The 26015-nt window shown below is 46.2% G+C and overlaps 1 protein-coding gene across 8 annotated transcripts in view; it reads right to left on the bottom strand.

The window, feature by feature from the left end:
* Positions 1–26015, bottom strand: part of Acsl1 (acyl-CoA synthetase long-chain family member 1) — a 65015-nt gene that overhangs the window by 16152 nt on the left and 22848 nt on the right. For all 8 annotated transcript variants that reach the window (NM_007981.4, XM_006509264.4, XM_017312563.2 and 5 more), the window contains exons 3-10: positions 14134–14251; positions 11503–11567; positions 8439–8540; positions 6510–6609; positions 6149–6327; positions 1600–1632; positions 1400–1451; positions 866–939 (exon numbers count right to left, since the gene is read on the bottom strand). In NM_007981.4, the coding sequence (NP_032007.2) occupies positions 866–939; positions 1400–1451; positions 1600–1632; positions 6149–6327; positions 6510–6609; positions 8439–8540; positions 11503–11567; positions 14134–14251 (723 nt within the window). The remainder of the gene's footprint in view (positions 1–865; positions 940–1399; positions 1452–1599; positions 1633–6148; positions 6328–6509; positions 6610–8438; positions 8541–11502; positions 11568–14133; positions 14252–26015) is intronic.

Here is a 26015-nt window from a genome sequence, read left to right as displayed (position 1 = left end):
GCTATCTTTGGAGTTAGGGACTGAACTCTGGCCACCTCCCAAATTCACACAGGACAGTCCTAAGCCCCAGGGTTCTGATAATGATTAGATTTGGGAGTAAGTAGACTCTGACCCAGCAGCCTGGTGTCTCTCTAGAAGAGAAAGGGACACCAGAGGACCCAGAAAGAGGTAGCCGTCTGCAAGCCCTAAAGAGAGCCCTCACCAGGAACCAAACTTGCTGGCAGCTGGTCCTGGACTTTCAGCCTCCTAAACTGAGGGAAATGAACATCTGTTGTTTAAGCCACATGGGCTATAGTGCTTTGTTAATGGCAACCCGTGCAGACTACAACCTGTGGACAGAAAACCTTAAGAGGACAGGCAATTAACTAGAGTTTCAGATGTTAATTTTTCTCATACAATGGGAGTCAAACTTACCATAGAACAGAACAATGATTTAAAGCCTTCAGCTAGCCATTTCTAACATTCATTGATAACTTAAAGAAAATTCGGTTCCTAACATTTTAGTAAAGTCACTGAGAGGTTTCTTCTTTGTGTTTCCCTAAAAGTACACGGTGACATTCAAATATTCCCCTACATGAAAGCCACCGAGAGTTCCAGCCAGGGATCCATCCTAATGTCACAGTAAGGCTTATGGGCTTAGGTCCACAGGGCAAGCATCTGAGAGAAGGGGGAGTCTGGCCACACTACAGTGTAGGTCTCATTTATACCTCAGAGCACTTATATATAATGTGGACCTGATGGAGGAGGAGAAAGAGAGATTTACTGCTCTCTCTCTCTCTCTCTCTCTCTCTCTCTCTCTCTCTCTCTCTCGGCCTAAAGCCAATCAATGAATGTGAAGAGCCATGACAACAGTCTCAAGACTTACCTCTGTTGCTTTTATAAAACCTGAGCAGTCGTTTATAATGTTTTGGTGAGTGATCATTGCTCCTTTGGGGTTGCCTACAGAGCACACAGGAAGGAGAACAAGGTTAGATATTCCAGCCAAGAATGGCAGAAACCCTCTATCATCAGGGCCTTGACTAGCTCTACTGTTGATACCCTCTGGATAGCCAAACTGAGTAATACTAAATTTCTGAGACCTTTGAAAGGAAACCCACTATCATGAAATTACCTTAAATATTCACTAAAATCTTCATGTGTATCAACAGGGGAAGAAAGCTGGGACTCTTACTCTGCAGAGATACTGGTAGAGTACATCTGAGGTCACTCTCAGTAACCTGAGCTAACTAGATGGCACCCTCAGATCCCGAGACTGTCTCACGGAGCAACCTTTCTAGGTCCATGTCTATCGCTTGTTTTCTTATTCCCACCTATAATTAGTTAATACATTATCTAAAAGGGATTCAGAGATCATGGGTTTCCAAATACTGCTTTGAAGCAAGTACATATCAAAGTATACCTGTAGTTCCACTTGTGAAACAAATTATCGCAAGATCTTCGGGTTCTGGAGGCTGAAGAAAACATTTTCAAAGAGAGGGTATGAGTCAGACTAGAATATATCAATCCACAAGGTACCTAGCATCTGCACTTCCAACAGTCTCCAGTATGACTGGATGTTGCAAAGAACAGTGCTATAGAAGGCCATAAAACAGTGCTTACCTTGGGCTTCACTCTGTTCACTCTTCCAAGGTCCTGAATTAGAAGACAGAGAGGAAAAAACCTTCAGTATTAAGATTTTCTAACTATAAAGAGTACAGAGTCAGGGCTGTGGAGATGGCTTGGCAGGTAAGAGCACTGGCTGGTCTTCCAGGGGACCCAGGTTCCATTCCTAGCACCCACATGGCAAACCCCATCTGTGACCCCAGTTCTAGGGAATCTGATTGCCATTTCCTGAACTCAGTTAGGAGGCGCCCACATGTGCTTCAAATGCATGCTGGCAAAACACCCATACACATTAAAAAATAAAAGGAAGCCCCCCTCAAGTTACTGCCATTACTGCAGATTACTCTCATAGCTGGCTAAAACACCATTTTCAAATTAAATGAATTTGAGCAATGTTAAGTAATGGAAGCCACAGTATCTATTGTTCTGGGAAGTCGTTTTCCAGTCGTCCGTCTCTCTCTCTCTCTCTCTCTCTCTTTTTTTTTTTTTTTTTTTTTTTGGTTTTTTCGAGACAGGGTTTCTCTGTGTAGTCCTGGCTGTCGAACTCAGAAATCCACCTGCCTCTGCCTCCCAAGTGCTGGGATTAAAGGCATTGGCCACCACCACCTGGCCAGTTGTCTGTCTCTTACACAAAACCACATAAATGGCCTTGGAAATAGGATTGATTCCAAAGACAGCACAGGCCTTTGCACTGGGTTCCGGCCCCCTCCCTCTTCCTCCGATGGCTGTTAACAAAGCCTCGCTCTTGAACGTAACCCTGCTGGTCCTCAGCACCCTCTGCCATCAGAGATGTGCTCCCTGACCGCCTGGGCCTGGCTCGGCCTCAATGAGCTCTTCCCACCCGTGGGAGAATAACCCTCTTCCTGATTGATTGTTATCGAGGATCAGATAGCCACGCTCCATACCCAGGGAGGAGGATTCGTGTACTCTGAGCTGAAACAGGCCGCAAGGAGGCGGGAGGCGCTCTGCAGTGGGAAGGAGGATGGAGCTAAGCTTTGTCTCTAGAAGCAGCTGCTCCTGTGCAGACTTCTGCATCAGGTATGTGCTTCAGTTTACTGCATTAAGTAGCCTTCATATCCACTCAGTAAAACAAGCAAGCAAGCAAGCAAGCAACAACAACAACAAAAATTACACTTATATTCTCTTCCTAGTAAAGTTGGAGAACTTGAGAATACATTGGCACCTATCAAAAATGCAAATTAGGTGGGCATGTCCAGGGCTCACAGAGCTCCACCCAACACACTTTTAATCAATTTAATTTACATAGACTACGGGTTACTAACAATACTGAATTAGAAGTCAGCTAGGGTTGGGCACTTATGCACACACCTATAAGCTGTGGCAAGAGGATGGCTTGGGCCCAGGAGTTCCAGATCAGCCTGAGCAACATTCAAAGCCACCAACTCAAAACAAAACACCAAAAACCATGCCACAGTCAACAAGGAACCAAAGCACGGGACTTCTGCAAAGTATTTTCCATATGTTCTTTTCTGACTTCAAGTTGCTGCTCATCTATTCAAAATTGTCTCCATTTTGTTGTTGAGGTAGGAGCTCACTCCTGTAGGCCATGTGGATCTCAAAATAGCTAGGCAGCTAATGACTTCGAAATAATCCCTCCGACTTCCACTTCCCAAGTGCTGGAGCCGCAGTCATGCACCACTATGCCCAGCTAATCCTAAACGACTTCTAGATTCTTCAGTTGATGGCCAATAGGATATAAAGCCATGGTCTCATACAATTTGCTTTTAATGTAGGGGAACAAACATAACCTCCACTATTTGCAGCAAGGGCTTCAGAGCCTTAAGTTTGTCTTGTTATTAATTAGAAAAAAAATGATTACTTTAAAAAGTGGTCATTTTAGGTTAAAAATTAATAAAGCTGAGTTCTAGTGAGTGGCAAGCACACTGGAGAATCCATGAGTGATTTAATTTGTAGCCGAATGAAAATGCATAAAATGAAAATAAAATATATGGCTGGGTAGATGCATATAGGAGTAAAGTCAGACGAAGCAGATGTGTTAAAACTTTAACCATAGACTCTTTAGTAGGAAGGTGGGAACATGACTGTATGCTGTAGTACTCAACAGTATGTATGTCAGAAATGTTCATAATTAGGATATAAAGGTGCAAATATTCCAAAACACTTATGTTCTGCCTTGATGCTACAAATATAGGTATTATTGTAAATATAGATTAATGTAAATGACCCCCAGGATCAACTATAATTTACATTCTTTTCTTCTCACTTTTGATTTATAAAAATGTCTAAAATGCATAAATTACATTAAGCAGCTAAGTGTAAAACAGGATTTCAGTATAAACTCTGCACTACAATCTTCATTCATTCATTCATTCCTGTTTTAATTTTCATTCAGTCGTTAAAAAAGGCAAGAGGAAAGAACAGGTCATGTGTGCCTCTCAGAAGAGGGGACCAAAAGGCAGTCAGGGGAAAAGATTTCAATAGCACGAAAGACTACAAGTAAAAAAACAAAAATAAAAACCAAACCCACTCCAGTATGAACGTCTAGGTAAAAAGCTAGCTGCACTCTAAAAGTGAGGCCTAGGCAAAAACACATGTGGAGTTGTCCTCTGTGCACCATGTGCATGCGTGTGGACATACACACACGTGCATGTCAGCGTTGGAATAATGAGTTGCCCTGACTACTGGTTCCTTAGCAAAGGCTCCACAGGCCCTGCTCTGCAGCCTCTCACTCTCTGTAGAAGGAGAACTAATAAAAAGTAAAACCATATTTCTAATGGTTTTCACAAAAAGATGTACACCTTCCATGACAGCGCAGCTTCTTCTATATGATGTGACCCTATCACCTACGATGCCCCTGTGAAAGGGTCTTCCACTGGCTTCCTTGCCTCCTAACCGAAGGCCAGCCAGTGTTGGGGTCAGATCATATGCACCCCACTGGTTCTAGAACAGTTAAGCTTAAACTGAAAATAAACCATTATCAAAAATAAAAACAGAGAGATCCATAAATAAGTTGTACCAGATAGTTTTGTCAACTTGACACAAGCTAAAGCCATCTGAGAGAAGGGAGCCACAATTAAGAAAATGCCTCCATAAAGTCTGCCTGCAGGCAAGCCTATGAGAATGTTTTAAATTAGTGATCAATCGGGGAAGAGTCCAGCCCATGGTGGGGGTGCCATCCCTGGCTGGCGGTCCTGGGTTCTGGAAGAAACCAGACTGAGCAAGTCATGAGGTGAAAGCCAGTAAGCTGCACCCCTCTATGGACTCTACATCAGCTCCTGCCTCCAGGTGCCTGCCTGACTTCCTTCAATGATGAGTAGTGATGTGGAAGTATTAGCCAAATAAACTCTTTCTTCCCCATCTTGCTTTTGGTTACAGTGTTTCATCACTGCAATAAGAAGCCTGACTAGGATGGAAACTAATCAGGAATCCATGATTGAAATTCACTAAGACCTATAGAAGAAACCTGGGGAAAGAAATGATGAGGGGGCATGATGGCTCTGTGGAGGCACTTGCCATTCAAGACTGACGGACGGCACCCAAGTGGAGAAAGGAGAGCATCAACGCCACCAACCTGTCCTCTGATATCCACACCTGTACCATAACACACACACACACACACACACACACACACACACACACACACACAGAGGGGGGTGGGGAAGGGAGAGTCAACAGAGGGACAGGCAAATGATGAGACAGACTTCTGTGTCTGGCTTGGTTTCAGAGGCAAAGGCAGTAAAGACTCAATAGAGCATACAAACTAGACACATCCACTTGTGTGATGTTGAAGGTCCCAGTGTCTACTGGTACCAAGGAAAAATATGAGGACGACAGTTCCCTTCCTGAGGCTTCTACAAGTGACATATTAAACTAATACTGGGAACTGGGCATGGTATGGTGGTGAGCTTAACATAAGCCAACTTGACACAAACTGGGGCCATGTGGGAAGAGGGAACTTCAATTGAGAAAAGGCTTCTATCAGACTGTCTATGAGGGAATTCTCTTGATTAATGATTGATGAGAGGACCTGGTTCCCTGTGGTGGTAGCAACTCTGGGTAGGTTGTATAAGCAAACAAACTGAGCAAACTATGGGGAGCAAGCTGGTTGACAATTCCTCCATGACCCTCCTGCCCTGATGTCCTGTCATGATAAACTGTGATGGGGACATGAGGCCACACACGTAAACCCTTTCCTCCCCCAGTTGCTTTTGCCCATGATTTTTAACATAGCAGCAGAAACTTAACTAGGACAAGTGAACTCATTCCTGTGATCCCAGCATTTGGGAGACCAAGGTAAGAAAAGACTGCTGCAAGTTCAAGGCTACCCTGAGCTCCACAGTGGGCTCTAGACCAGCCTCAACTACAGAGGTGGACCATCTTAAAAAAACGAGGCCAAGCAAAACAAAACCCAGAAGCAACTCTTAGCACGCAGGCCTAACCCTGGTCCAATAGGCAGGTGGGAATTTTGTCCCGTATCTTTAGGTGGCTGAGCAGCACTGGGATGACAGTGGCATTGGGTACCATACCCAGCCCTTCAGAGACAAGGCCGTATGGAAGGACTCACCTCCAGAGCTTTGAGGCTGATGATTTCCACCCCACACTTCTTGCCTCGTTCCACCAGATCACTGCCGTAGGAGTCCATGATGACTATGATTTTAAGGCATGGTGTTAACTTGTTTTCTACACCTTCTAATAAGAGTTTGGCTTTTTCTGGCTTGTCAGCAAAAATCACAGAGAGTTCAGCTGTAAATGAAGAGGTGATAAGGAGTGAGCCCTAGGATGCTAAAAGCTTGACACACAAACACTAGCATGCCAGAGTGATGCACACTGAAACGTAATATCCCCTTCCAAGCAGATATATAAATGTAAAGTCATCGAATCAAGCCTATACCTAGGGCTATGGTGGCACAAAGACAAAGACATACCTTTGTTCACTATGTAGGTGATGGCGTCAGCTCCAAGGGTGTCATAGAGCGGGACGACCACCATTGAGTAAGAGAAGCATCCTTGCTCGACGATCACCCACTGAATGGTAAAAGTCACAGAGAGAGAATGAGATGGCTCCCCAGAATCACTCACTGCCAAGGGCAATGCTCAGAGAGTCAAATTAGAAGCATCCACTGCAGCAAACTTAACGTCTGTCTCCCACCGTGTGCCAGGTTCCAGGAGAGTTCAAAGCAAACAAGAAGACTTGCTCCTCCTTTTAAACTTTTTCATATTCTTGAAATCTTCTCCTTATATCCCTTTAAAAATTAATCTTTAAGTTTGCATACAACAATCTGCCCTTCCTTAAAATCAAGCTGTACTGATGTAAGCGTTTGAGGAAACGATCATTACAGGCTAAGACAGCGGAAAGTGGTCTTGAAAAAAAAAATCCCCTTAGTAAAGTGACCAGGGACAGCAGTGATACAGTAACTGGGTCACCTTACCACTAACCTCAGCTGCCTAGAACTGACTGATCTCCCAGGCACATGTGGCACTGTCCCTCTTCAACTGCAAGACACGCCCTTATCTCAGCTGCACTTTTCAAATGGCATACAGGATGCTGATCACAGCACAGAAAAGGGAGCAGCTGCCGTGGGAGAGGACCGATCCGTCACAGGCATGTGGTGTGGACTCGGCGCTGTGCCTGTGGTTTTTGCTTTGTTTTAAGATTTCCTCCAAGACTCTACTCAGGATCTCTCCTTGGCTGGGCTCCCACAGTCCTTTCCTGTATCCACACGTATCACATTTCAGAGAAACCATCAGTAATCTATCCCTTAAAACGAAGGATCTGTTTTGTGGTTTAGGTAGATGATAACAATTCTATTGATGGAAAAAGCTTGGATCTGTCCCTGAGATTCAAAAGAAAACCAAGTCACCCCTTAAGACTAAGCATGGGCCAGCCATAGACAGTGACGATTCTTCAAGGAACATGAGACCCATGGATAGAAGAACTTATAAAACCAGACACAACACAGGGACAGGAAAACCAAGACACTTTTCTGGACATAAGCAGCAATAAAAAAAAAATGATGCTTGAATTTTTCCAAGATAGTTATTGCTGATATAACTTGTTAGCAGTACTTTAAAAGTAACACCCCATTTTAAGTCTTTTTTTTCTAAAATTATTTTTAAGTGTGTGTGTGTGTGTGTGTGTGTGTGTGTGTGTGTGTGTGTGTGTAGGTACCCATAAGACCAGAGGAGTTGGAGCTTTGAGTACTTGTGAGCCACCTGATGTAGGTTCTGGGACGGAAACTCTGGTCTCTGGAGGAGCAGTGTGTGTCTGCTCTGAACTACTGAGCCTTCTCTCTAGCCCCTCAAGTCTCTTTTCTTAAGTACTACGTGTGAGCCTCCATATCCAATCAACAGCTGTAAATCTATAAGGAGAGCAGCTCATAGCGCATATTTCACAGTATCTTAGGTTTGGAAATTTGATCGAAAGGAAGGAAGGCTCAGACCTCTCAGGAGGAAGAGTTTGCTACTAACAAAAATGTATCCGAGCTTCTCTGCTGTAATTTATTATTAACAATTTACTAACCCTGTTTATCCAGTCTCAGAGGTAGCCCTTGAAGGTAAGAAACTTCTGATTTGACACTTTTTTTCTAAGAATTTTGTTTCATGACCTGAATTAAGAAAACTCAAAACAAACAAAACAAAAAATTAAGGGGAGATGATTTTTTTTTTCTCTTGAAAGTTGAAGAGAAATTCTCAGTTCTCATTTTCATACCTGGAACTTTCTAAGACAAACCGCAAAGCCTTATACTCAGCCTAAACCAGAGAACAAAGCCTAGTCCCCAGCAGCTGCAGGGGGAACCACGAAGGGCCCTGGAGACCCAGCACAGTGAGCGGCTCTGCCGGCTCCTGGTTAATACCTCGGGTCTGTTTTGAGAGAAGAGGCCGATGAACTGCTCGGAGCAAGGCTTGAACCCCTTCTGGATCAGCCCGGAGCCTATGCACTCAGCCAGTTCTGCCACCTGCAACAAAGGGAGGCAGAGGCGCCAGTTAGGAAAAAGCAACAATTCTTATTGTAAGAACCTTAAAAGCTCACTGGGTGACAATCTCACTGGGTGACAATCTCACTGGGTGACAATCTCACTGGGTGACAATCTCACTGGGTGACAATCTGGCGTCCTTTCCGCTGCCAGCAACAGAGCTATACAGAGAAGGAGACCTGCGCCTCCTTAAACAACTGCTTGCACAGCATAAGGTTTTACTCACCACAGCTCAGGCTTTGTTTAGGACCTGGCTCTAGGATTCCTTCTATAAAGCAAATTATTCCGGGTTTGCAGGTCACAGACATGGATACAGGGCTTCCTACATATGTGTTTCTATTTTAGTGTTACCAAGTGACAGAGGTCCTGTGTTCTTTGGGGTGGAGATTATTACCTGTTTGTAGTGCCTTGGAAGAATCAGGGTTTTATGCACCCTAGACAAGCATTCTAACACAGACCTTGTCCCCACTTCTTGACTTCTTCAACTGGTGCAGACCAACTGCAAACTCACCATCCTACCACTCCAGCTGCTTGGGATGACAGCTATCACCAGGCCTGGCTAGATCGTTCTTTTATCATTTATAAAAGACTAGAAAAGTGACCAAACACCTCAAAACCTGTCATTTGTATAAATATAGAAACAGCTTTTTAAAAAAACAAAACAAGACTAAGGTGGTTTTTTTTTTTTCTATTTGTTTGCTTCTTTGTGAGATACGGTTTCTCTGTGTAGCACTGGCTGTCCTGGAACTCTCTCTGTAGGCCAGGCTGGCCTCGAACACAGAGATCTACCTGCCTTCCTCCCAAGTGCTAGGATTAAAGATGTGTGTCACCAAGCCCAGCTAAGACTAAGTTTTTATTATTGGACTCTACAATTCCATTTTTGAGAATTTCTTTTTGGTAAATAATACAATATTTGGAGGAGATTTTTAGAGGTCTTATGCGCAAATATAAAAATTTCAAAAAAAAAATGACAAGAATACCCAAAAAGGACAGCTAGGTAGCTGGCAAATACTACAACTATGAGAACTGCACCAAGCTTAGGGTAATGATGGCAATCAGTAATGTGTAGATGAAAACCAACATTATGATACCCAAGGAAAAATAAGTCACAAAACTTAGGAATATATATCCGTAGCTACCCTCTTGTCCCTCCTCTTCATTAATTGCTTTGGAATGTAAAACTTAAACCCTGGAGTTCATTCCTCGCAACAGCACTTCTAACACATATCCACACCACCAGGAAACCAGGAAACCAGGAAACCAGGAAACCGCCTCTCCTTCCCAGCAATGCCATTGGTTTCGGTACAAGCTGCCATCCCAGCCCTACCTAAGGGAAGCAGTACTGTCACAGGCCAGGTGACCACAGAGTGGCAAAGCACCTTCTAGTCCTGACTAATGCACAGGTCTGGAAATTGAGACGTGTCTGAAACTGTTTGCTGGGCTTGCTGGAGCAATGCACATACACTTATGTTTCTAGAAAGGTGGTCCATTTTGCTCTTTAAGAAAAATGGCAAAGAGACTCTGACTTTCCTAAAAGTCAGTCTGGTTAGGTGAATAAAAAAGTAAATCAAGATAAAGATCTCCACAAAGCCAAAGCTGGCTTCAGTTAAAACCAGCTCTGTGCCCTCTGCCAAGCCTCCAAGGAGCCTCGGGCTGAGCTGTGCCAATCACTGGGCACCACCTTCAGAAAACCTCAGGGGTTCTCAATGTGCCTGGAGCACCAATCCACAACAGATACTTTCTTGTTTCTGGCCAACGAATCTATTAAAAATAATGCAGAGAGCTCTAGGGGAGGCTGTGGGGTCCTGTCACATACTGCCCTGTGCCCAACACAGCCTTGCTATAGAGTCTCCAGAAGCCACGGCCTTGGTGTTTGGAGGTGGTCTCGTTCTGTAGGCCAGATCTGGACTCTGCTTCAATATGTTTCTAATCAGCCAGGGACTCCGGAGGATCGTCTCGGCCCAGTTTCCCCAGTGCTGGGAGCACAGGTGTGAGCTAGCACTGACTGATGGAAAAAAACAGATAGAAACTGGTTTGGGCTTTGGTAAAGCCAAACAGGAAGGGAAATCCCTCTCTGGTCACGTGAGCTCCTGGCTCCTTCCACAGGCGAGGGATTACAAGCCCATCTCCCTTGTCTCTCTTGAGAGACAGACTACTACTACCCAAGCAAAGCACTGGGCACTCTGGTGTACTCTGAGGCAGGAAAAGGAAAACTACAGGGCCTCAGGCCAAGGAGCTAGGACAGGAGCTACTCCCAGGATGGGTTTGTGGCTCCAAAGGACATCTCCCGCCACATCCCACAGACAAGCCAGCTACTGAGAACACAGAGGGAGAAAGTCAGTTTGTGTTCATGGGTGTCACGGGATTACCTGGCCCCAGAACAAGCGTTCAGGGGAGGCTGGGGATAGAAAACCATTTCCTGGACAGCTGCGTAGGAAAAGGAAGGCAGCTAAGCTGCACTTGCAGCTGCGCCTGCCCATCCTGAGGTCAGGACGGAAAAGCAACGCCAGCTTTGATTCTCTGTGATCATAATGAAGAGAAAAGGGGACACCTTCCTGCTCTGAGATCCACTACTCACAAACTGTGACTTCAAGTCACAGCCACCGATGAGGAAGTGGCAAAGGGAGTGCCAAGTGCCAGCCCAGCCAGCAATCATTCACTAGTGTGCTGCTCCAATCTACAGAGGCAGTCTTGTGGTCTGAGTCTGAAATGGCTCCTGAGGGCTCATGTGTTTAAACCCTCAGCCCCTAGCCACTGGCAGAGCCTCGGGAAAAGGTAGAGATAGAGTCACAGGGCTTAGACTGGTCCTGCTTCGGACCCAGTGTGGCTTTCAGGACTACACACCCAGAAACCCGAGTCCAAACCAACCTCCCGTCCAGTTAGTAGCTTGCACTGAGATTTTGGTCACAGACAAGAGGAGAGCCATCGGAGTCAGGGGACTCACCTCTTTGTAGGAAATCCACTCATAGGGCTGGTTTGGCTTCCGAGAACCTAAACAAGGACCATTATCTACAAAGAAAGAAAAGACAGAGATGAGGCAAAAGATGGCCTTGACCTTTATCCTACTCCTGTATCACTTACTCCTTCCTCTCCTCATTCCTCAAGGTATCAGGAAGATTCTACTCTTCAGACTAGAAATGTTGAGTTCAGATTAAAAATGGTTCATTCCCCTGGAGTTTGAAGTGGGTTTTATGTTTGTTTGTTTATTTGTTGTTTCTTTTTCTTTCTTCTCTTTTAAAAAAATTTATTTGTTTATCTTATGAATATGAGTACACTGTAGCTGCCTTTAGACACATCAGAGGAGGGCACTGGATCCCATGTTTGTGAGCCACCATGTGGTTGCTGGGAATTGAACTCAGGACCTCTGAGCCACTCTTCAGCCCCCTTGTTCTGTTTCTTAAACAGAAGGAGGTGTGATGAATACAGGAGAAAGGCAAATATTAATGACTGGATTTTTTGTCGGTGGTTTTGGTTTGAGACCAGGCCTCTCTGTTATGTGGCTCTTGCTGGCCTAGAACTCACAGAGACCTACCTGCCTCTGCCTCAAGTGCTTGGGACTAAATGTGTGCGCCACCACACCCAGCTAACAGGATTTTTAAGAATGTTTAACGTGTGACTTTTTCTTTTATGCCAGTGGCTGACTGCAGAGATACTACTGTGGGTTTTTAGAGGAGGCAGCCAGCAGGATTTCTAAGGAACCTTCAAGCAATCACCTACAGGTCATGTGTTGGGGGAAGTGGGGGACATAGGTGCCACTGGACAGGCTTTTCAGAAGTGATGGAGTTGAGTAATGTAAGCAAGAGTTTCAGTAATTTTTAAAAACTGTTCCCAGGTACCACTAATGTACAGCGAGGTGCATCTTAAAAATACTAGGTTTAAGGGGGCTAGAGAGCTAGCTCAATGGTTAAAAACACTGGCTGCTCTTCCAGAAGACCTGGGTTCAGTTCCCAGCACCCACATGGTGACTCATATGTATCTCCAGTTCAAGTGAGTCTGATATCCTCCCTCTTCTGGCTTCTGTGGGTACTTTGTGTAAATGATACACAGGCAAAATGTGCTCATAAGATTAATTTAAAAATTTTAAAATTAGATTTAAAGAGCTGTTGGCTAACTTCTGCTACTGAGCAAACTTCTGACCGTCCATTCAAAATGCTGGGCTCTGCTCACCTATACTATTCCAATCCTGAGATAGATAGCCTACGAACAAAGTTTAAAGAATAAAGTTTAGGATTAAATGCTTCTTGAAGGAAAAAAAAAAAAACAAAAAACACTGACTTAGAAACGGCTGCCTTTAATCAATGCGTGTCAAGAAAGCGTAAGCTTCCCTCTGTGATCTATTGAGGACCACTCATTTTCCCATCAGACAGACATGTGACAACAGAGCAGGAGGTTGTCTGTCACAAGTACAGTGTAAGCCTGGATAAGCCCATTCTCTGCTTCCGGAGGAGAGGCTGAGGAGACATTCCCACACATGCCTTCATGTGGCTTGCTGCTGGCTGACTTGTTCTCCTCAGGAAGACTTACGGTCACAGATAAACAGACCTTGATCGCAACTTCAGAAAGTTCATGTATGAGCTGACAGACAAGGAAGTTGCTTCTCTTTACAGTCGGCGAATGAGTCTTTTATAGGAATATTTGTCTGAACACAATGGGCTCAATAATCAGACTGTACTACTGCCAGGCACTGAATGGCAGGTACTTCGAGTGCACACACACCACTTGCAGTGTATTATGGGGCAGAGCGCAAGCAATCTTCCTGACTGTAAGATTACAATTGTACTACCATGGATTTTCAGATCTATTTCTAAGATGGGCAATGGTGGTGCACGCCTTTAATCCCAGCATTTGGAAGGCAGAGGCAGGTGGATCTCTGAGTTTCAGGTCAGCCTGGTCTACTAGGAATGAGTTCCGGGACAATATATTGAGTACACAGTGTGGACAGGTCCTATGTCAGTGCTGCAGAGAGGGCAAAGACAGACCATGCCAGGCCAACAGCTCTGCGTGTGAAGGGGTTGTTGCAGAAGCAGAGGTTCGATGCTGAGAGGAAAAGGGGACGATGCCCCACTGGAGACAGGAGTGGAATGACAGACTAGAAAGTAAAGACATGAAACCAACAGGGTTAAAAGACCACTGAGTGGGGGGTGGCCAGGGCAGAATTATGATGCGGGGGAGTGTATGAAGATGTATAGGGGGACCGGCTTGAGGGCTGATTCAAGGTGTATGTGTGTGTGTGTGTGTGGGGGGGGGTGTCTGGAGAGAGGCCCAGTAAGTAACGGATGGTTCAGAGCCAATTAATCATTTTACTTTCAACTACAGGAAACACAAAGGCCAGCATACGTGACTCTCCAGTAAATAAAGGATGTATTGCCCCTATATCACTTTTGGCGACACAGAACATCTGGAACGTCCTATAAACTTTGAGATTGTTTCCGGACACATTACGGGAGATGGAACACCAACAGCACTGGGTATGTGAAACACTGGCAGAGGTGCCTTTCTGAAAGGAAGGCTGCTCGTCCCATGAGAAGCAGCCGTGAAGTGTCTGTCAGTGACAGCAATGCAGCTATGCGCTTACTTGACACCTGAATCCCCCTCTGGAAGCCATCGTACATGGTTCTGACATCGTCGTAGTAGTACACCAAGAGCTTGTCATCTTCAAGGACTGCTGATCTTCGAATACCATCAGTGGTACCCTGTTGGGAAGAAGGAGGACAGGGGCGAGCAGGATGTTAACAAGAAGCCCACAACATGATGCTTTTAGAGAGGTGCATTTTGTGGCCAAATGATGCTAACTGACATGCCAGTATTTCCCTAGGCTTGTCACATTTTTGTCACACACATACCTAAAATCTTCCATCCTAGCAATTCTCAGGTAAATAACAAGTACACCGTAATGAATGATGGTTGTGATATTGTAACACTGATTCCCTGTGCCTATTTTACTCACCGTAACACCATCAATACCTGCTGCCATCTCTATTTGTCAGTTAGGTGTAAAATAAATACAGACTGCTGTGCAGTGACTAGCAGCTGAATGAAGGAGTGCTGATGTGCTAATAATGTAAATAATGTAAGCCAGCCGCGGTGGCTCAGGAGAAGCGAGGCTAAGACAACATGGCCGTGAACAGAGTCTTACGGAAAGAAAACTGAGAGGAAAGAAAAGAAGGAGGAGGGGAGAGGACAGGGAGAGGAGAGAGAGGAAGAGGAAGAAGATGAGGAAGAAAATGAGAGGGAGGAGGAGCCCACTGCTGCTGTTCATCAATTTCTAAATACCTGTCCTGCCAGACAAAGTCAAAGAGAGCAAGGGACAACAGAAAAATGTTCCCACCACACATACTTTTTAGTTCTCAAAGCATCAACCGACAGAACATAGCTTGGGAGGAAATAAAGAGACCATTCAATTTTACTTCCACGAGTCACCCACACTTGAGGCTCTCTCATTACAAACTGAATACAATCCATTAGGACCTGAGGCTCCTTAAGTGGCATCTCAGGGTTAATGTCATTGGCGACTGAATATAGTAAGTCTGAGCAGATGTAGGTTCTTCCAGGCGTTTATTTGTGGCTTGGGCAGGTGTGCATACCTGCTGCTGAACACCTTCTGCTAAGTTGTCTCCACCTGCTGGGGCCTAAAACAGCAGAAGGAGCTGAGCTAAGACCATATGTGACTATACGGGACCATACGGGACCATACGGGAGGTCCAGGCAGCCGCAGGAACCCCTCAAACACTCTTACTACACTGGTAGGTAAGTATTCAACTACTAGGTTAGAGCCTGCTTATTTCACATTTCAAAGAGGGCTCTTCACATTTACAACACTGGGAAAACCCTTGAGGGAAATTAGACCATGAGATGAGACCTTCCAGCACCACAGGAAAGGATTGTCCAAAAAGTGGAAGCGGTCACTCTGGCTTGAAGTTTGATCAAAGAAAACAGGAAACCGCCCCTAACTAGTGAGGTCAAAGAGCAGTGAGAGTTGGCGGGCTCAGGGAAAGAGACAATACTGAGGCTTCCTAGTGAGAAGTCTACATAAGTAAGGACCAAAAAACAAACAAACAAACAAAAACAAAAACAAAAACAAACAAAAACAAAACACAATGGACCAAGGAGAGGACAGAGGTCAGAGAAATAGGGAAATGGTAAGGAGATGAGAGGGGGTGAGGCTGCAGGGCATGGGGGAGCAGAAGGGCCATGTGCCATACAGTACTGCCTTGTCTGCCCTAGGCCAATCCACTTTCCCCACCAAGTGAAGGGCAAGCGGTCTGGCTGTCCATGCTGCCCACGAGGACCTCAGCTCAAGAGTGTCACGGTGATGTGGAACCCTTCACAGCATCTCTCAACACAATATCATCTCTGTAAAAGCAGCGATGAGCTGCGCATTCCACAGAGCAGCGCCTCAGCTGTCAGTGGAGTAGTGGGGAGGACACAGCCAAGGCCCAGGAGCCCGAGATTTGTGCTGTGGTTTGATCAGAAGAGTTCCCGGGGCCTCGTGCTGTCAATGCCTGTTCCCTAGCCAGGGCTGCCGGTTGGGAAGGCTGCTGGGAACAATAAGGGAGAGTTTCCCTGGGTGTTTTGCCTGCACAGAGCGCCATATGAAAGCATTTTTCCAGGTTCGCCCACCTTAGAACCAAGAGGCCACTGCAGCCAAGGCTCACAAGGGTCAACATTGCTGCAAGGATCCCCCACCCCCACCCCTGCCAACCCGGCCTGTAGATGAAGGTATGAAGGTAGAGACAAAGTTCCAGTAGAGTTCAAGGCTGTTGGGGATAGCAAGAACACAGCCTGTTTGTCAAGGAGCGCTTTAAGCACAGAAGAGAGCCATCCTAGGACAGAGGCCAAGTAAGCCAAGGGCTTTCCAAGCCCACTGCCGCGTGCATCACGGCAACACGTGCCTCTCATGATGGGCTTGGAGCTACAGGATTTGATGTTTGTTGCAATGCTGGCTTTGGGCCTGCCTCCCCCCCCCCCCCCCCGCCCCATGTCACAGTTGGGCTGTTGACTCTGTGTCCTCCATCGTACACTGGAAGCACAGTGTCTGTATTTTCTAGGAGCTCATAGCTAAAAGACTGCGTGAAGTCTCAGCAAAGACTCTGGATACGGACTTTTGGGCAGTGGCCAAACTGTGGGCTATGGGACTAAGTTAGACTAAATGTATTTTGTTATGAGATGGTCAATAGCCTTTGGGAGGTTTAGAACGCAATGGTTTGAATCTGGACCGTTAGCCCACAGACTCATGCTTTGATGATGGGTTCTCCAGGCAGTCACTCTAAGAGAGGCGTGGAACCTTTAAAAGGTGGAGCCTAGCAGACAGAGGTGGATGACCAGGTGTCCGCGTTTTAAGGTGTATCCGTTCCGGTTTCTGGCCGGCTCTCTGTTTTCCTGTATGTGGGAACATGGCCAGCTTCTGCAGTCGCAGTGAGCTGACTGTCCCCCACTGCCTCCCCCGCTGTGGTGAAGGCGAGCTTTTGAGACTGCGGGCGGAGCCGTTTGTATTTCTTCCCCTAAACAGCTGCGTCAGATGCTGCGGCCACTGCTGTGCAGAGTAATGAATGCATCTTGTCCTTGAGTGGACCAGACGGGCCCCCAAGGAATCCTAGTGAATTTAAACAATACAAGGAAAGACAAGGGCACACAAGGTAGGTGTGGACCCTGAGCGGCAGGTTCAACAGGTTTGTGTTTGTTAGAAATATTTCTGGCTCTCAAAGAAAGAGACCACCATTCCAAATGACAGACTAACTTCACACCTGGCAAGTGGCCACACTCCTAAGGGGGAACACGGAGACAGGAAAGGCACTTGGTGGTGGTGTCTTGTCCTTACCCCATTGGTGGGAGATAACCTCATAGCCTTATTTGATTAGCTAGTCTGTATTTCCGTCATAAGATTCCTGGAGTGCAGCAGGAGGTCTCTGGGTAAACAAAGGTTTTATCGGGTGGGGGAGGTGATTAAGAAATTTGCATAAAAGTCTTAAAAGGTGAAGAAAATAAAAAATTTTATAATGTTTCATATTTAATATTTCTTACATCTTAGAGCCCAGGTCTACAAAATATAAACTGGGGGAGCAACTGACATTTGTTGGGAAAGGGATCATGAAGGCTGAACCCGAAACTTAGGTCAGGGGACCCAAGCCCAGCCCCACAGTCTGAGAAGCAGGATCCTAGAGGCAAGTCCCAAGCAGGGGAGCAGGAGACCAGGCCAGCACTACAGAAAGAAAGCCAGCACAGGTATCCACAGTGAGGAGGAAACGCCGTAGGAAGGGATGACAGAGAGAAAAGGGTTTATGTGGGGAGGGGAGAGTCATGATCGACATGAGATCTGCTATCTAACAAGGAAAGGGAAGGTTGGAAGCATAGAGAATCACAGGTCTGAGTAACAGAGGGCAGGGCGTCTGGCTAGCTAGTGACGAGCGTGCCCATCCAGTCAGAGGAACTCCGTCTACTTCCCAACTCTCCAAAAACTGCTCTAGAGCAGCGGTTCTCAACCTGCAGGTTGGGACTCCTTTGGGAGTCAAACGGCCCTTTCTCAGCATGTCAGATATCCTGCAGGTCAGATATTTACACACGAGTCAGAACACTAGCAAAATTACAGTTATGAAGTAGCAATGAAATAATTTTATGTTTGGGGGTCAGCACAATAGAAGGAGCTGTGTTAGAGGGTCGCAGCATTAGGAAGGCTGAGAACCACTGTGTTAGAGGGTCACCGAATAACAGACCTTTAGGTACTCTTAAGCTTTCGCGTTACTTAGTCTGCAGGTCTTGAGGAAAGATGGAGGTAAAACCACCAAAGCAAACTGGGAGAAGCTGATTGAGCTCCTAATAATGCCATCATCTTGACAACATATCCCAAGGATAAGATGTTTATAGTATCCTAATTATTAGCAATTAAACTAATTAGCAAAGGCTTGATAATGAAGCAGGAAGCAGATGCCAAAGAAGAGACACAGAGTATTAAGGTGCAGGTGAAGCCGGGCAAAGGCCCCACTGCCCTTCAGTTGTAAGGGAGGGGCTATAATCTGGAGAAGAGGGAGTGAAGTGTGTGTGTGTGTGTGTGTGTGTGTGTATGCAGGAGGATGGACTAGACAACAGGAAGCACTGAGTTTTAAAATACATTCTATGGATGATCTCAGTTCCCCTGAAAAGATGGTTATCTTGGATAGGCGGAAGTGCTCCCTTTCTTACTGACTAGGAACGCTGCATGTAAGCACTGGGATGCCTCAGCTCAGTCATACAAATACAAACTTACGGCAAGAAGGACGGCACTCCGGGGCTAAGAGCTGGAGCCCACATGTGCTAGAACACAGTCTTTAATTACAGGATTATCCAAGTCGACGTAAATATTTCTAGGAAGAGCTGCTACTGAAATGAGAAATTCTTAAGTGTGGCCCTTCTAACAGAACCTGCTTTCTGTCAGAAGGTAGGAGAACTGGGCCGTGCTCAAGAACACGGCCATTATGCAGAGCCTAATCCACCAAGACTGGAAAGCAGGGGAATGACGGGTCTGCTTCAACGTGGATGCAGGAAATTCTCCAGCATCTATAGGGGAACAAGATCCCTTTTGAGAGCAGTCTTCCCACACACTGACTTAGTAAATACAGTTGTGGTTGAACCAGGCTAAATTAGAAAGGAAAAGCTCAAACTAGCCATGAGGTCAGGAATGAGGGAAGGCAGGGTCAGGAAAGCAGGGGGCATCTATGTCTTGGGGTTCTGGAGACTAGAGCTCTTGCCAGTGTTTGACAAGGTTGACAAACTCACCCCAAATTAGCAAGTTATTCTAACCTACCCTGATATGTCTCTGAGGATTTCTTATTAGTAGAAATTCTCCAGCTTTGCAATTCGGCCTCACTCATCTCAATCTATAAAATGGGTATTTATCTACAGGACCATTAAATAAAGAGCAACTTAGGGAGAGAGGGAAACCAGAGGGAAGAGAGAAAAGGAGAAGGAAGGATGGGGGAGCTAAGTAACTTCTCAGAAAACTCAGAAGAAGGCTTGGATTTTAATGCTCAATCCATCCCATGAGAATGGCAGTGAACGGGAACACAGTCCTGGCTGCGTAGGGTTGCACCTCTGCTCCCTTCCCTGGGGTCCAATCCTCCCAACATTACACCTGACATTTGCCACTTGACACGTGGCTTCCCTGTTCAATCCACCAACATGTACGTCTTTTTAGGATCAAACTGATTTTCAGCAACACCAGGTCCTGACACTCATGAGGTCTCTTAAGGCCAGTCTGTGGGAGGAACCCCACACTCCAGTGGCCTCTGACCGATCGTGGACAAAGTATTTCAACAATATGCCTAAACTGTCTCTCCAGGTGAGGGACAGAGGCTGCAGGGCCAGGGTCAGTGGTCACGCTTACTGTTTAACTAGAAAACAACCCATGCAGGTCAGAAGTGACACCCACGGTCAGTGCTAGATTCCCATTAGCTGAGAAAGTACGTAGTATGGATGGAGCCTCTCACAGGCCGCCTCCTCTCAGGAAGGATAGGCTTGCTGATGCCCCCTCTCCCTTCTCCCTTCCTGTTCACAAGGCAGTGAAGCAGAGCATCAGATCCAGCCAGCCTGGGGTAGGGCTCTGCGGGCAGGCTCCTCCAGACTTGGCCACACGGTTCCCTTTATGCTTGAGCAGACAGGGACCAGACAAACACCACCCTCTAGTCCTCAAAAGCCCTGGGTGCTTTTCAGACCTCGTTAATTCTCTACTGGCTAATTTCCTGTGCAGCCCGCTATCCCAGTCAGAGGATCCGATTAGGAGAAACTGGGGGTGGAGCCAGCACAAGCACAAGTATCACCAGAAGAGAACTCAGCACACACCGCTCTGGCGAAAGAACTCGGTCTAGCCACGCAGAGCACACAAGGCGCTCGGCTTCACCCTGCCTGGCCAAACGGGACCACAGCGTCAAGTCCCACCCCACGTGACTCCACTACTCAGATGTTGGTGCACACTAGGAGTTTTCGTCAGGAAGCACAGAATGGTGACAACTGTCACTTTTTCATTTGGCACCTGTTAGCCTCGCTGGTGTGTGTGTGTGTGGGGGGGGGGAGCGCTATTTTAAAACTTAAATAGTATAGAAATTATTTTCTGCCACTTCAATGTACATATGTTTCTTGTCTAATGAAACCTATAGCAGGTGGCATACAAAAATCACATGGTTTCAGACACAGCTTATCATGTTCCCATGCAAGTCACTCTCACTTTTCTTGGTTATGGAGAACTCAGCAACATTCATTGCCATATGTAGGGATGAATACATACATATAATATGTACATACACATGTATATATTTTATATACATTGTTATTTTGGGTTTATTTATTTTTATGTGTACGAGTGTATCTACATATGGCTGTGAGCCACCATATGGTTGCTGGGAACTGAAACTCAGACCTCTGTAGGAACAGCAAGCACTCCTAACCACTGGGCCATCTTCCCAGGCCCAACTTGAAAGAAAGGGTTTTTTGTTTGTTTGTTTGTTTGTTTGTTTTTTAACACTAATAATCAACTGCTTTCAGACTGGAGAGATGGCTCAGCAGTTAAGAGCACTGACTGCTCTTCTGAAGGTCCTGAGTTCAAATCCCAGCAACCACACGGTGGCTCACAACCATCTGTAATGAGATCTGATGGCCTCTTCTGGGGTGTCTGAAGATAGCTACAGTGTACTTACATATAATAAATAAATCTTAAAAAAAATAAACTCAACTGCTTTCTTTCCCAATCCCTCTGCAGCCCAGCACTGTGTGAAGGTCAGGAGATCTGTCCTGAGTCCCAGGCATCCCCACAGAACCCCAGCCCACTGCCACTGCCCATTACCAGCCGGACCCTTCCTCCTCCCTCCTAAGTCAAAGCCCCAGGCGTCTGCTGCGTGTACTCTGAAGTCAGCAGACTGCTCGAACAAACACCTAGCCTCAGGCTCTCATACCCTCAGTAGGGTGGGTATGAGAAGACAGTATTCAGAAAGGTTCTCATAATTTATTAAGAAGCCTGCTAAGTTTTGAAAGGTGCTAAAGCTACCTAAAGGTATGAAAATAGTGATGTCTACATGCTTGCAGAAGCACCTCTGCGATCAGAGCACCCTGAGCACTTCCTCTCCCTCCTATCCCACCTGGCTCATGAAGACTGCCTGCTGTAGACACTACCAGATGCCAAAACACCCTTCAGGAAAATGTGGTCACAAATTCTCTGGGTAGGTGTGAGGGCAAACCTTAGCTCGTCTTTATTTCACCACTTACACAATTATTTTGCGATCAAGACAGGGGAAAACAGGCCATGGGAAACTCTGAGAAGGACCCCACAGTGACAAATGGTAAGCCAATGAAAGTGGTGACCTGAGAAGAGGGCTCGCAGACAATGACAGAGAGAAAACCAGAGTCTCATCGTACCAAGGGGTTCTTCTGAAACCTCGTGTCCTCCTGAGACCTCCAGCCTGTACATATCCACTAACTGCTCTCTGTCCCAACACTCCATAGAGGTGAGAATTAGTTTACATCTACAAACGACTGCCGGGCAGTATTTATTATGTCATATTTATAAATAGCTGCAGAAATAACCACATGCTGCCGTGGTTCCTAATACCGCTCCATTTCGCTCAGTACACAACTGCTACTTCCCCTTCAGTTAAAAATCACTTGTCCTCATCTTACAACTAAGTGGCTCTGACATTTCTGCAGACCTTCAGGCTTGCGTCGGAGATAGCCAGAGACACCAAGACCCAACCCCCATCTCCTTCCACAACACCTTCCACTCATGGTTGAGCCTGGCCGTCTGCCTCTCATCACTGTTGAATGCTGTCCTCCTCGGCCAGGGCTCCCTGGCTCAGAGCTTGTCACTGGCTTCCTGGTTCAGACGGGCATGGCCAGTCTTTGGGATCTTGCCTCGTTACCTGCACAGGTCTGGACTTGTGTTATTGCTGCAAGTGTGGTGTAAGTATGTTTTCATAAAAATGTACAAGTCCATGACCTGCTCTCTTGTGCTGAAGAAAGTGCTGGTGCAGTTTGTAAGTGGGCTGTTCCATGTATACATGGGGGAAGACGGAGTATGGGAAAGAGTGCTCCCACCAACCACATGGAGAAATCTCACCGAGTAACATGTTCCACGGAATTGTCTAAATACGGACCAGGTCGGCTGCTCCTTGTTGCAGTGTGTACAGGAGCACCTACTTTAACAATGGCACTTGACCTCTGTCACAGACAGAACACCCTGCACACTTCCTCTCACTGGACGGAGGCTTCACACTGATAGAAGCTAGTCCTGCCCCGGTACTGTGTACATGTGGCAGAAGCTTAAGTACTTGTTGGATGAATGCAAGTTTGACAACTGGATTCAGTGGGTGGAGTGGGGACTGCAGGAAAAGCCACACCCTCTGCATGAGACTTTCTGGAACATACGATTAGCATGCAAAGAAGAGTCATTAGCCACACACAGCCCAAGGTATGAATGTCTAAGTTTTGATCTATCATGTATGAGGGTGATCAGCTAGCATGCACCCCAAATTTCATATCATTTACTGTGGAGCTAAGTCATCCAACCTGAGTTATATATACCCAAGGAGCCGGCTCTGCTATTAGCAGCTTTGAATCCAAACCTGAACCACCACCTAGTAGCAAACTTAGACACTGAGTCTGCTGTGGCCTGTGGTTTGGTCACCAGAAGCAAATTCTACTTAAAGTTCCGATAGTCTAAAGACCTATAAGCATAAAATTTTATTTGTTCCAATTTATACATTTTAATAACTGGAGAAAAAACAAACCCGAGTTTCCCCTGAAGTGCTTTATGGCTGGTGGTAGTCCCAGGCTGCCTAGCCTAACTTGACAGGCAATGCACTCAGCACTAGCCAACCTCTCTTCTTCCACGGCTCTCTGCAGTGACTCAGGGGTTCCCACAGAGTCCTCATTGGCACTCTGCAGCAGATTTTGTCCCCAATCCTTTGAGCCTCACTGGTGGGCCAACTTTCCCTCCAGCCATATGTGTCCAGTCTGGGTTGAGGGTAGGTTCAGGACAGACAGAAGCACTGGTGTTTCACAACTCTGTGCCTTCCTCAGCTCACCTACACACACACACACACACACACACACACACACACACAGCCTCTGGATTCTGAAGTTTCTCAATCTGCATCCTCAGAATCTAGCCACCGTTTATCTTTCTTTGCTTCTTTTTGCTTTGACCAGATCTTGCTACAATTTGTAGCCCAGGCTGCCCTCAGACTTGTGATTCTCCTATCTCAGCCTCTTGAGTGCTAAATGCACAGGTCTAGCCTATTCATTTTCAGAAGAACTTCCAGCTGAGTCCCAAGGCTCCAGGCACTGACCCTTCTGATCCACCTGGAGCCACCCAACCTTCCTCTCCATAGCAACCCACTCTCCTCCCCAGGGCTTAACACAACCAGCCAACACTGAACACCACAGGCCAGGCCGACAGATAGCTTCTGAGCAGGGCTTGACAGGGACGATATTTATGGTTTTTCAGTTATAAAATGTGGAGGTCTCTATCTTCCAGGTCCTTCTTGTCAAGTCCAGAGGAAACTCCATGTCTTCAAACTGACTGTCAACATTCCTCAGGAACTTATGAAGTTGGCTCCCTCTAAAAAACCATTTCCTGTATCAGTGGCTAAAGGGAACTCAAACTTAGTAAGGACAGATGAGGAAAATAAGAGATCTTGTATATCAAGTAGGAAAGTGGTTTAAAACAACTCACCCTCATAAAACCTTTTTGTTTTTAATGTCTGTTCACAGTAACTGAACGGCAGAAGCAGCAATCTGCAACAGGTGGGTGGGTGTTTCTCCAGGCCCCAAGGGAGAGATTGGCCTTTATGTCACCAAGGCTCATGAGTGAGCTGCAACCACACATTCAGGGACAGGGCTCTTGAAAGAGAGCCTGATTAAGCCATCCTCAGTAGAACCACTTGCCAGGGCTGTAGTGCCTTTCCTGATGGGTCCACAGTGGGTGTACTCACATCCTCCCTGCCACCCTGAGCGGTCATAGAAAACTTAAAGATGTAACTTAGGCAGAAGCCCCGTGTTGGTGCTGAACGGTCAGAGCTAGGAGACAGAGTGAGTGGGGACGAGCAGCATCAGTACCAGAGTGTGGACTCCTGCAGCTCAGCATCTATGTGAAGCTGATAGGATGGAGCAGGTGAGCCGGGAGGAGCAGGACTGCACGGCAGGTCACCAGCAAGCAGTACTCGCTTGCTTCCCAAGTGGAAAGAGCACAGCAGCACTCGCCCTGTCAGTCAGCGCCCCAAACTGTTGCCAGGTGTCAGCACACCTCAGGAAAGGAGCAGGGTTTGTCTCTCTGGCCAACAGAGGCCCACAGAACAATGCTTTGTGTAACAACGTGTCTAGAACTACTGGGTTCCCAGACTCTGACTATGTTTAAACTTAAAGTTTCACATTTCAGTTTTTAAAAAAGCAAAGCATGTTCTTTCAGAGATCTATTCATAAGATCTCTGAGTTCTGAAACTCAGATGTAAACCCATTATAAACAAAGGGGAAAAAGGTCAGAATTCCTATATACTGAACAGTAAAATTATTTCAGTGTTCTGTTTATCTGTAATTTTAAACTGTTTTTCAGGGAACTTATGTAATTATTTTAATAAGAAGCAACCACTTCATACTAAGATGGACTTCAAAAACCACACATACTGGGGGCTGGAGAGGTGGATCGGTGGCTAAGAACATTTCCTGTTCTTGTAGGGGACTCAAGTTCAGTTCCCACACCCACATGGCAGCTCACAACCATCTGCAACTTGAGTCCAAGATATGATGACATCGTCTTTCGGCCTTTGAGAACATCTGCGTGCAACACTGTACATGTACACACGTACAGATGCTCATACACGTAACAGAAGCATAAAGAAATCTTTCTGCACACATCCCGACAACATCTCATCTAGTGAGAACTGGGCATTTCCCACGGTTACTGCTGAATTATTAGTGTCTAAACTCTGTGCTTGTCGCCTGCCCTTTAATAGGGACAACGGTGCTACTTGGAACACCAGGTGCTATGTAGACAAGTTGGAATTGCACAGAGGCAGAGGCATACCAACTCAAGAAAAACTGAAATCCTTCCCGGTGGGTAAGCTAGGCAGGAGGCCACTACCTACCCAGGGAGAATGAAGCAGAGGGCCCAGCTTTCTCAAGCACACAGTCCCTGCCTAAATCTGCCACAAATTACTCACACATTGGGTATATTTTAAGAATTTCATATTAGCAAATCCAAGAACTTGTTTTTTTTTTTTTTTAAAGAAAAAACAAAAAAACCCAAAGAACTAAAACCCCAGTAGCTGCTCAAAGCTATTCCTGTAGCCAGGGCTTTCTGTGGACTGCTATCCGGGCCTGCTACAGCACCCAGTCTGGGGAAAGCTGGGAGACCTTTAACCTCGCCGTCTAAGAGTAGCAAATAAAGTGGGTCTGTGGCTCACAACCTCCCTCTGGGTGGGAGAAACAATGCTGAAGGGCAAT

This window comes from Mus musculus, chromosome 8 (assembly GCF_000001635.26).
Source record: "Mus musculus strain C57BL/6J chromosome 8, GRCm38.p6 C57BL/6J".
NCBI lineage: Eukaryota > Metazoa > Chordata > Mammalia > Rodentia > Muridae > Mus > Mus musculus.
Note: the sequence above shows the minus strand (reverse complement) of the source record. Positions and strands in the feature narration are given on the sequence as shown.